This window comes from Globicephala melas, chromosome 2 (genome assembly GCF_963455315.2).
Source record: "Globicephala melas chromosome 2, mGloMel1.2, whole genome shotgun sequence".
Classification (NCBI taxonomy): domain Eukaryota; kingdom Metazoa; phylum Chordata; class Mammalia; order Artiodactyla; family Delphinidae; genus Globicephala; species Globicephala melas.
In genome coordinates, this window is record NC_083315.2 from 88,900,263 (window position 1) to 88,912,751 (window position 12,489).

The window sequence follows — 12,489 nt, forward strand, 5'->3', positions numbered from 1 at the left end:
AGATCCAAACACCCTGGTATCCTCATCAGAGAAATCCCTTTTTGTTTACACTAACCTGGGTAGTTTTCTAGTACCTGCAAGGACTGCTAAGTAACACAGTAGCCCTGGTAATGTTATTCACGCTCTCTTAGCCTCAGTTTCCTCATCTATCAAGAGGAGATAAAAATATCTACCTCACAAGCAGTTGTGAGGAGTCAGCATTAGATTCCTAGCATGGTCCCTGTACATAGTAGAGACTCTATAGTAACAGTTACTTTTAAATATTATTGTTTCTTGGTTTACTGCAAGAGGGTACTAAGAACTCTCAGCACTGGTCTCTTCAAACAGTCCTCCTCTCACGGCACTGGGCTGTCGGGGCGACAGGATGGTGGAGATGGGCTGTCTTTGCTAAGTCAACTCTGGTGGGCTTTTTAAGGGGCACGGACGTCCCAGAAATTATAACTGGCACCTTTCTCCATAGAGTCTCCTCCACAGATTGTCGTCCCCAGGTCATTCTCACGACACCCTAGCCTGGACATGTCGCGATTCTGGTTTTTTACACAGAAACACACTTCGAAGACCCTGCTGATCCAACTCAGACGTGGCACTCACCTGGACCGCATTCCTGAAACTTGTGACCTGGTCATCACAATGCTTTATGTGCTTCAGCTACTTATCCACGGTCCCCAGTAAGCTTCTGGAAATCATAATTACTAACTCACCCCATTATGTTTTAGGAAAATAAATTTGAATCTCACAATTGTCAGAAGGCATCTGGCTCTCTAGCTCACTGAAAAGGAAGGTCTAAGGAACTTCTAGGGCAGCATTTATATTGTGTCGGTCAATTCATACCAAAAACCCCAGCTCTATGCAACAAAACTCAAGACATCCTTCCAGCTCCTGATAAGTTAACTGCTGGTATTCTACCCTTAAAGTCTGCTTAGGAATTCACAATCTAAATCTTACTTTCAAAGGAAAATTTAATCTGTAATATAACCAACTAAGTCCTACAGAGAAAGGTAGTTTTCTTGTAAGTGTGGAAAAGGTGGCTATTTTGCAAGAATTACCATCGGGCCATGGACACGCCGAACTCTGATGATAGTTCAAAGCTAGAACATATCATGATCATTGACAGAATCTTAGAGAAGACTTTTTCAAAACCATAAAAAGACTGCTGAGAAATAAAACTAGAAGTGGACTGCTTAATACTCTTTCTTGCCAAAATGAATGTAAAGCAACTAAACGCTGTTTTGATCGTAGCGTAAGGACGCCAGTGTAACATAAAAGTAGCTTAAGACAGTACCTTCTCATAGTCCAGCTGAATTCCGAGAGCAATGATAAGATATTTGTAGGAAATCTGCAACACACAAAAAATGACATTTTAGACCAGGACCCAAAAAGTGGCAGCCCAAGGGCTGACTCAGGCCCCAAATGCGTGTGGCCAACACTGCGTTTCCATTTCTTACCGTGACTGACTTGGGGCTGTGGGTAGTGCGCAGGACAGCAGGCAGAGATGCACGTTCCAGTTTGCCATCATGCCCACCGTTCTCTGCTGCCTCACACCTCACTGCTTCACAAATATTGTATAACCTGCCTGGCCTCTGGGAGCTGGAGACGCCTGTATTTTTACACAGTGGAGAACGACAGCAAAGAGGCCACAGTGCTTCCCTAGTGCTTGTGTTAACACAATATTTTTCATGTTGAAGAGTGGGAGGATGACTTTCAAATCTTAAAACAATCAGCTTTTTTTTTTTAACATCTTTATTGGAGTATAATTGCTTTACAATGGTGTGTTAGTTTCTGCTTTATAACAAAGTGAATCAGCTATACATACACATATATCCCCATATCTCCTCCCTCTGGCACCTCCCTCCCACCCTCCCTATCCCACCCCTCTAGGTGGTCCCAAAGCACCGAGCTGATCTCCCTGTGCTATGCGGCTGCTTCCCACTAGCTATCTATTTTACGTTTGGTAGTGTATATGTGTCCATGCCACTCTCTAACTTCGTACCAACTTACCCTTCCCCCTCCCCGTGTCCTCAAGTCCATTCTCTACTACGCGCCTGCGTCTTTATTCCTGTCCTGCCCCTAGGCTCTTCATGACCTTTTTTTTTTCTTTTTAGATTCCATATATATGTGTATTAGCATACGGTACTTGTTTTTCTCTTTCTGACTTACTTCACTCTGTATGTAGGTCCGTCCACCTCACGATAACTCAATTTCGATAACTCAATTTCGTTTCTTTTTATGGCTGAGTAATATTCTAAAAACAATCAGCTTTCTTTAAAAGCTATCTGGTAGCTTGTGAATCCCAAGCAAATCTGACCTGTCGTATGAATTGGATCAATATTGTAACTGAGAAACCGCTCTTTTGAGGGCCACTAGAAAGGATGTGTGTGATATAACCTACCTGATCTTGTTTAATGATCTGGTTGGAATTTAAAACTCCTCTCTTTAAATATGGGCATTGTGCTTATCCATGCCGCAGGCAAAAGTATCCATGTTTATTGTGATGGAAATGGGGGTTTAGGATCAGAAGTTGGACAAGTTGAAGCACAAGAGTGTAAGCAAGAAGGACGTAAAGTGAAAGGACTTGCCTAGAAAACTGGAGAATGACTGCCGTGACAGGAGCCCAGAATGGAGCCACAGGTGGTGACTGCCACAGTCTTGTACCAAATAGAGAAGCACTTGTGTTATACAGCAGCAATGTTCTCCTCACTACGTCGAACGCTCCTAGAGGATAAAGGTTATGTCTTGTTCTCTACAGTCCTAGAATCCAGCACAGTCACTAAATTAAAGTGAGGAAGTTGGTAATGTTTGTTGGATGAAAGGATAGGTGGATGGTTGATTTCAGTTGCTTGTGAAAAATACAGTTTATCAAAGTAGACAGATAATATATACATCTTCACCTGTATGATTTGCCTACCCACAGAGACTGGGTGCCCTTAAATTCCTTGGTCTGTAGGAAGGTGTACCAGGCCCATTAAATGGCTGAGTGAACTGTGTTGCGTCTTCAGGGTGTGAGGTCAGAGATGGCATGGGGTCTGGGGGTGGTGCCCTACAGCTAAGACATATGCACACTGTCAGCAAGAAAAGCCATTGGTTTGTGCATGCCTTGATGGTTCTATTAGAGCATAATATTGATTATTTTAAGGACTAGTAACAGACATGCTTGAGATTATGAAAAAAATAAATAAATAAGGGAGAATAAACCCTAAAGTAGCAAACAACACAAGAAAGCCTCAAGTCTTTTGAATGAGTTCAGGCTTCCAGGCCAGATGACCTAACTCTAAGGAATTGCAAAAACTTGTAGACAAAACTTTTGAGCAATTTCAGAGAACAGTGCAGACCCCGCTGGAAGGCTAACATTGGGCAAGTGTTCTAATTTTATACAGGGGATGGGGGGAGGTAAATTCGGACACTAACAATTTAGTAAATAGGATGTTTAAACATTTCAAAATTCCAGGCTCATCTACTAAATAGATGTCTCGTAATAATTTAGAAAAAGAAAAGCATCAGCGTGTGTTCACGCTGCTTTCCATCAGTGTTCACCTGTGTTCACCTGCTTTCCATCAGTCAGCAGTCAAATACTCCGCGGGCGCAGGGCGGATACTCAATAAATCTTTCCTTTTCCTTTCTTCCATGTATTCTCTTTTTTTTTAATAGATCTTTATTGGAGTATAATTGCTTCACAATACTGTGGTAGTTTCTGTTGTACACCAAAGTGAATCAGCCATATGCATACATATGTCCCCATATCCCCTCCCTCTTGAGCCTCCCTCCCCTCTAGGTCATCGCAAAGCACCGAGGAGCTGATCTCCCTGTGCTATGCGTCTGCGTCCCACTAGCTATTTTACATTCGGTAGTGTATATATGCCGATGCTACTCTCACTTCACCCAGCTTTCCCCTCCCACCCCATGTCCTCAAGTCCATTCTCTATGTCTGTATCTTTATTCCTGCCCTGCAACTATGTTCATCAGTACCTTTTTTTTTTTTTAGAGTCCACATATATGTGTTAGCATACGGTATTTGTTTTTCTCTTTCTGACTTACTTCACTCTGTGTGACAGACTCTAGGTCCATCCATCTCACTATAAATAACTCAGTTTCGTTTCTTTTTATGGCTGAGTAATATTCCATTGAATATATGTGCCACATCTTCTTTATCCATTCATCTGTTCATGGATATTTAGGTTGGTTCCATGTCCTGGATATTGTAAATAGAGCTGCAGTGAACATTGTGGTACATGTCTCTTTTTGAATTATGGTTTTCTCAGGGTATATGCCCAGTAGTGGGATAGCTGGGTCATATGGTAGTTCTATTTTTAGTTTTTTAAGGAACCTCCATACTGTTTTCCAAAGTGGTTGTATCAATTTACATTCCCACCAACCAGTGCAGGAGGGTTCCCTTTTCACCATACCCTTTCCAGCATTTATTGTTTCTAGATTTTTTGATAATAGCCATTCTGACCAGTGTGAGGTGGTACCTCATTGTAGTTTTGATTTGCATTTCTCTAATAATTAGTGATGTTGAGCATCTTTTCAGGTGTCTCCTGGCCATCTGTATGTCTTCCTTGGTGAAATGTCTATTTAGGTCTTCTGCCCATTTTTTAACTGGATTGTTTGTTTTTTTGATATTGAACTTCGTGAGCTGTTTGTATATCTTGGAGATTAATCCTTTGTTGTTTCATTTGCAAATATTTTCTCCCATTCTGAGGGTTGTCTTTTTGTCTTGTTTATGGTTTCCTTTGCTGTGCAAAAACTTTTAAGTTTAATTAAGTCCCATTTGTTTATTTCATGTATTGTTTAAAAATTAATAACAGCAACATTTCTTGAGCATTCACTCTGTACAAGGCACTGTTATGAATGTTTTATGTTTTAATTCATTTAATCCTCACAGCAACCCAATGAAGTAGGTATTATTAGTAGTACCATTTTACAGATGAAGAAACTGAGGCACAACTTGATCACAAAGATTTACTGAACACCTTCTGTGTGACAGATATTGTGCTAAGTCCTGGACATACAACGCTGAACAAGAAAGACCCAGTTCCTACCCCTCCAGGAACTCAGTCTAGTGGGCAAGACAGACATTACCAGATAATCACACAAACAATTACTAAACCACAGAATGCTGTGATGGCATGTCAAGGGGGAACCTGACTAGTCTTGTAGATCAGGGAAGGTTTGTCTGAAGATGTCATCTCTAAGCTAACAATAAGCAGGAGTTAGCTAGGGGAAGAGGTGGAAGCAGCATGTGCAAATGTCCTGGGGAAGAAGGAGGCCAAAGTATTTGAGGAAATGAGAGGCCAGTGTGCTGGAGTAGGAACAAGGAAGAGAACAGAATCAGGTTAAATCTGGAGAAGGAGCAAGGACCAGTCTACGTGGGGCCTGGGGGACACATTCCAAACAAACAGAACTCTGAATCAGGGAAAAAATCAGAGACACAGACACACTGAGGCTAGATTTCAGCAGTACCCTCACATTGTAAATAGGATAGGAAAGTGTAAACAAAGAATGGAAATGATTTGGTAAATTTTTTAATATTTTCAAAAGAATACTGATTGATTTATGTAAGCTAGAAAAAAGTTCTCTAGGGGCATGTTAAAGAATTAAAACCTTGAACTTAAATGAAACCATCATGGATAATGGCAAGGAAAAATGGCTAACTGGATGTCTGAATCAAAAATCTAAAAGATCCAGGCAGGCTGGGAGGGTGAACCACAACCAAGAAGAAGAGACGTTATATGTAGATTTCTGATATCTGGCTATGGAATATTTTTGCTTAAAAAATCTCGGAGGGCTTCCCTGGTGGCGCAGTGGTTGAGAGTCCGTCCGCCTGCCGATGCAGGGGACGCGGGTTCGTGCCCCTGTCCGGGAGGATCCCACATGCCACGGAGCGGCTGGGCCTGTGAGCCACGGCCGCTGAGCCTGCCCGTCCGGAGCCTGTGCTCCGCAACAGGAGAGGCCACAACAGTGAGAGGCCCGCGTACCGCAGAAAAAAAAAAATCTCGGAGAAGAGTCTCACCAACTAATACCAACTTCTTTCACAGCCCTAAAACAAGACTCTACAACTCTCCCAAGGGTCTAGGCCTTAGATGTCGAAGCAGCACTCAGAAGTGAGAGCACCTCCCAGTGCCTCTCATTCTCAAGAGATAAGACAAGTTTATGTTCCTTAAGATACACACAAACCCAATCACAGAGGACTCTGAGCTATTCCTATAATGCAAAGGGGTCTGACTAGGAGGCAGGCACTGCTGTACCAAAGGGGGATGTGTATTAGAAGATACAAGTCCGCTGGTCCCATGAGCTGGCAGCAGACTGGCAAGGGAAATGAGTCCCAAAACTCAGTCTTGTGAATTGAGAACAATCTTGTGTTTAATCCAGTCTGCTCTCCTGGACATGCTGGGGAAAATATGGAAGTGTTTCAACCGGGAGAACATAATACATATATAACATATAAACTTTTTAATTGAATGTAAATAAATAAATATGTATGTATATATTTTAGGATGGGGGATGCTTGACTTGACAGTAGATCATGTGAAAAAAAGACCCAGTGGTTTGAACTGACCTCTAGCCCAGCATGAATCAGCACTGTGATAACTTGGCAAATGCTAGCTTGGCTTCTATCTAGTTGTGGGAGAGAATGTCCCACTCTATTCTGGGCTGTTCTGTAGTGTTGGCTACTCTTCCAGGCACCTCTAGGGGCCATGGATCATGGGGGCAAAACAAGCCAGATGCTGTCTCAAGCAGGGTAAAGAGGGTAGTGAGAGGGCTGGAGCTCCTGAAATCTGCGGAAAGTGGAGACAGGAGGACAAGTCTACCTGAGGAGAAGACTGACACAGACTCTAGGAACCACCTTCAAATAGTTGGAGGGTTTCTCCACAGAAAAGAGAGAAGGCCTTCTCTCCCACACTGTAGGAAGAATAAGGGACAAGAACAGTATTATGGCCACTAGCACCCTGGCCCAAGAAAGAACAAAAAAGAGGTTACAGGGAGGTAGATTCTGACTCATTAAAGGCAGAACTTTCATATAACCTGTCTGTCTATAAAAAATGAAGAGGGATAACTTGTCAGAGAAGTCCCTGGCCCTGGAGAGTATAAATACTAACCCATTTTAAATTCAACCCCCTACCCCACGTGCCCCAATCCCAGTAATTCGGCTCCATTTTTTTAAATTAATATTCATCACCTTCTAACACATTATATAACTTATTACGTCTACTGTTTATTGTATGTCCTCCTCCACTAGAATATAAAATCCAGGACAATAAGGATTTTTGTCTATTGTCGTTCACTTGTATATCCCTAAAACTGTACCTAGGTTATAATAATGCTTAATAAATATTGAGGAAGGAAGGAAGGGAGGGAGGGAGAGAGGGTGGGGAGGGAGGGAGGAAGGAAGCGGGGAAGGAGGGTTGGTTCAGGGTTGATCAGGGCTCAGGGAAAGGCTGCAAACAATCTCTGAACTCCTTGAAATTCAATGCAAAATTAGGTACATATATGCATTTTCTAGACTGGGCTAATTAAGATCCACACTCAGAAAGATCCATGACCTAAGGAAAGGCTGAGAATGCCTGGCGCCAATGGTCCCTGCTTAGAGCCGGGGGTTGGATCTGAAAGATGCCCACCAACTCTCAGATTCCACAGTTCTGTGAAAATGCTGGAGTGCCCAGTCTGGAGGGAGCCAGGTCAGGATATTAAGGCCAATAACACCCTGGGGGCCCAAGAACCATGGGAGCCCGGAACAGGGCTGTGCGGCACGACGGCTGTCCTGGGCTCAGCAGCAGACGAGGGGACACGACGCCCCGATGGCTCCTAAGCCTGTCTTCTCACCATCCTGCCCTCATGCCCTCAGTCAGACACAGGGGCTGCAGTTGCTGAAAAGCTGTGATCCCTGTGTGGTGGGGGTGGGAGGAGACTTCTGAATGGTGCAGGGCAACCATGAGCCGCAAGCTGCGGCAGCAGCAATTCTCAGCCCTGGCACCACCGCAGTCACACGGTTCCCTAACAGCTCCGGCAGAGCTCCCCCGAGTGTGACTGGGATGGATACTTCCCAACACCCCCTTCCTCTGCAGGACCAGGGTCAGATAGAGAGGCTGGCTGCTTCAAAGGAAAAAGGAGGGAGGTACCTGGTATTTTCACACAGAGCGGTAGTATTTGTGCAATAAAAATTCAGGCATATGATACTGTACCAAGCAATAGGACAAACAGTGGTGTTCAATAAATACTTGTCTTCGTTGTTCATTTATTAATTCAGCATCACTCAGTCCTTCCATCTATCCCATCCTCCATTCCCCACACCCCCTCCCATCTCATGCAGTATTCAGCACACACACACATGCACACACGCACATGCACACACGCACATGTATACTGCCCTCTTACCATGAAGCTGTCCAGTTTGATAATGGCTGTGCGTTCAATACAAGCCCTCAGGTTAACAAAAGCCAAAGGACCCGGGCGGTTACCTCCTTGTCGTTGTCTGTGTGGATGCAGTTCTTGTCTGGGTTCAGATCAACCACTCTAGCTTTGATCCACTCTACACCAGATGGAATCACACTTGCTGTGGGACGGCCAGATGAGGCTAATGGTTTGGCACCAGCTCCCACCAGGGTCCAGATTGGCTGGTAGAAATGTCTCTAAGAAACAAAGTATTGGGAGATTCATGTCAATGTGAGGCCGATCAAAAGGGTCATAGCTCAAAGTACCTGAGCTAGACTCTCTCAGTTCTTCCCTCCAGACCCCTGGAGCATCACAGAGAAAAGTCTCCAGAAGGTTAGTCTTCCCCCCACTGACTCCACTGACGTCTCCTACTGTGCTAAGCTCTGAAGGGCAGTCACCTACAAAAGAATTCTGCCAAGATCAGCGAAAAAAGCCATAAACTGTCTTTAGTGAGCACTGTACTATTTATTGCTTAGAGTAGATTTGGTGTTTAACATGTACATGTTACTTATACATGCATATGAACACACACACATTATTAATCCATTTATGTGCATGGATACAAAGAAAAAGTAAGCCCCAAAACCTAAATACGGTTCCTCAGAAATTTGTGAGGTGAGTCTGAAAAGTTTACTGCCGCTTTGGGGATGCTCAAAACTTCATTAACTTCCCACTGTGTTTCCCAAGACCATGGGGAGGACTACAGACATCCCCTATCAGCACTAGGATCCCTCTTCTCCTTTCTCAGAGGCATCAGATCCCACCATGATACCCAAACTTCCAGTATTTTCTGGAGTTCTTCTGCTTCAGAGGGTCCACTCTTGATCTCAGTTAGCTGTGAAAGTTCTAGGCTTGGGGCCAAAGGGTATATTGGCTTAATGGTCTCTGAGAATTCCAACACATTCATGGAGCAGACCGGGGGACTAAGAGATCTCAACTTTGTCAAAATGCCTCATACTGGCCAGACAGAATTGCCAACACCCCCAGAGAGTGAAGAGGACATAAGGAACAGCTCTGCAATCTCCCTACAGCCATAATGCATGGGATCAAAGATAAGGGGGTTAGGGCTTCCCTGGTGGCACAGTGGTTGAGAGTCCGCCTGCCGATGCAGGGGACATGGGTTCGTGCCCTGGTTCGGGAAGATCCCACATGCCACGGAGCGGCTGGGCCCGTGAGCCATGGCTGCTGAGCCTGCGCGTCTGGAGCCTGTGCTCCGCAACGGGAGAGGCCACAACAGTGAGAGGCCCGCGTACCGCAAAAAAAAAAAAGATAAGGGGGTTAGAGGTCTCCAGTTGTGAGAGCTCCAGCTGTGAGAGCTCAACGATTTCAAGTCCATCTTGAACAGAAAAGGGAATGAAAATACAAACTCGGATTATTTTTTAGACTGCAAACAAGCACGAGCTCTAGCAATCACTAAACCAGACACAGGAGGGAAAGTGCCAAAGGCCTGAGCCGCTGGCAGCTCCTGTGACAGCCCCTGTCATGCACTTCCTCACAGAGCAGGACAGACTCCATTCTGGCCTCCTGAATTGTGTCCAGTGCCTTGGAGGGGCCTGTCTCATCATAAAGAGTAGCCCCACTGGGAGGCCTTCCGTGGGTTAGCTACAATCCACCACAGGCCACCTGATACAGCTCTCAGACCACTGTCATTTAAAATGTTGTCCCTGAATTAAAGTCACTTTTAAAAGGAAATAGACGGAGAGTGCCCTCCAGTCTCCCCACAAATCACAACGTATCAGTTGGAGATTGCAAAAAAGCCCTGGGCAGCCTCGTTTGGTACTGGGAAGACTTCTTGAAAAGGACTGTGCCTTTCTTGCCCTACCCTCTCCACCAAACTGGCACCAGATCCATTTTGCTTTTTCCTCCCAAAGATACAGTTTCCCACTGGTGCACACACAGTTCCTTAGGAAACATTAAGCCAACCGCCAAAAATCTTGACTATTTTTTGAAGCTTTGGACAATCTTAAAATATTTTTCATGAAATAGTGCCTTACAAGCACTTCCCAACTTCCCACCTCGTGTCTGCTACCTTTTTCTGCTTTATAATCTGTTTATAATCTCTTACACTTAAATTCCTCAAGCCCACTGACACCTTTTCAGTGGGTTTTCACCTTTTCCCCACCACCCCTCAACTCATCACCCTTTCTCCAGACTGGAACAGGGAAAGGAAAGTGCAACGGCCACTGATTTTCCTCTGGACATGAGACTGAAGGTGGAGGATGACATGAGTTGAATTGTTTCTCTCCAAAAAATATGCTGACGTCCTAACCCCAGGACCTGCGATCGTGACCTTATTTGGAAATAGGGTCTTTGCAGATGTAATCAAGTTAAGATGGGGTCACACTGGATTAGAATGTCCTTGACTCTCTAATGTCTATCCATCAGACTGTCTAACGTCTAATCCAATGACTGGTGTCCTTATAAGTAGGTCATGTGAAGACACTAGAGCCACACAGAGAGAAGCCCATGTGAAAACAGAGGCAGAGATTGGAGTGATCTACAACAAGCCAAGGAACACCAAGGACTGTCCACAACCATAGAAACTAGGAGAGAGGCATGAGACAGCTTCCCCTTCCCCCTCAGCCTTCGAGGGGAGCATGGCCTTGCTAACACCTTGGTTTGGGACTTCTAGCCTCCAGAACTGCGAAAGAATAAATTATCTGTTGTTTTACACCACCCCCTTTATGGTAATTTGTTATGGCAGCCCTAAGAAACTAACAGAGAGAAGAACGTAAGCCAAGAGATCTGTCCTCGCTCTCTCCCTCCCCCCACCTTCTCCCAATTCTTTTGGACGACCTGCTTTTTGTGCCCAGAAAGAGAAGCACTAACCTGGGAACACGGTGGCCTAGGCATGACAGTCATCCCCAACCCAGCCCCTAACCTACACATGCATGTGCACGACACACACACACACACACACACACACACACACGCACACGCACATGCACACGCACGCACTCAAAAGGGGGAGACTTACCTCGCTGGGCTCAACGATGGCCACATTCTCTGCGCCCACTTTCCTCTTCATGCGGGCAGCCATGGTGATCCCACCACTGCCCCCACCCAGCACCAGCACCTCATAGTGGTTCTTAGCTGCGAGGCTGGCCCCTGTGTGAAGCTGGAGTGGTTTGGCCTGCTGACAGCCCAGCCTGAGGAGGCAGGCAAAGAGTCGGACACGGGGGCCAGACACCACAGCAGCCAGCGGGGTCATCTTCAGGCTGGATCAGGCTAGAAAGGAACAGATAAGGCTCTGTGTAAGGAAGGAGCCACTATGGGACCGAAGCATTTTCATTCAGGGAGGGAGGGGAGGCTGGCATCTGGCCGGCTCGAGCTGGTTGCCGCCGTTTCCACACCACCTCCCCACCTGGCTGTGGTCAAGAGCTTCTCGGGAATGCTCCACAGATGGCTAACAATTGGCTAAGCTTTCCTTTTCTCCCTCTCCTCCTCCTTGCAGGACATCTCAGACTTTGAACCAAGTAAGTCTCATCTTTTAAGCTCTCCTCATAATGTGCCTGTACCTCTCCCTGTCCCTCCCTAAAGCTAGGGCATCATCTACAGTATCCCGCTGTCATCCTTCTCCTCTCAGGCACATTCCTCAATTCTTTCTTTGGCTTTTCAGTCCCCCAAATATGTATGAGTCTACAGATAGACACCTGAACAATCCCTTGCCACAAAGGGCACCTGAGACCTTGCTGAAACAGAAAGAGTCCAGCAAGAAACCCACCTTCTCTGCAGCTCAGAGCTCAGGCCAAGGTAATCAGAGCCTCAGCCCCACTAAGAAGTACCCGGATCTGCCTGCCCAGCGACACACGATTTAAATCACTGGCTACAGACACGTAAGCAAAGGCCCTCCATATCTATGGCAGTTTCAATCCGATGATGCAAAAGCCATAAAAGGAGCCCTGCCTGGTATCATAAAGTTATATTTTATGAAAAGAATCTGCATATGCTGCTGACTAGTCTTTTATTATATCCACCCAATTCGGTAAATAATCTCCCCGAATAGTTTTTCCAAGAGACACACTTTAACCTTTAGGAAAAGGTGTTTCTGCTCTGAGCAGC

The 12,489-nt window shown here is 45.3% G+C and overlaps 1 protein-coding gene across 3 annotated transcripts in view; it reads right to left on the bottom strand.

The window, feature by feature from the left end:
* The window catches only part of SQOR (sulfide quinone oxidoreductase), a 45,852-nt gene that overhangs the window by 13,453 nt on the left and 19,910 nt on the right, over window positions 1–12,489 (bottom strand). For all 3 annotated transcript variants that reach the window (XM_030842808.3, XM_060294316.2, XM_060294315.2), the window contains exons 2-4: window positions 11,405–11,655; window positions 8,454–8,624; window positions 1,283–1,336 (exon numbers count right to left, since the gene is read on the bottom strand). In XM_030842808.3, the coding sequence (XP_030698668.1) occupies window positions 1,283–1,336; window positions 8,454–8,624; window positions 11,405–11,638 (459 nt within the window). In that variant the 5' untranslated portion in view covers window positions 11,639–11,655. The remainder of the gene's footprint in view (window positions 1–1,282; window positions 1,337–8,453; window positions 8,625–11,404; window positions 11,656–12,489) is intronic.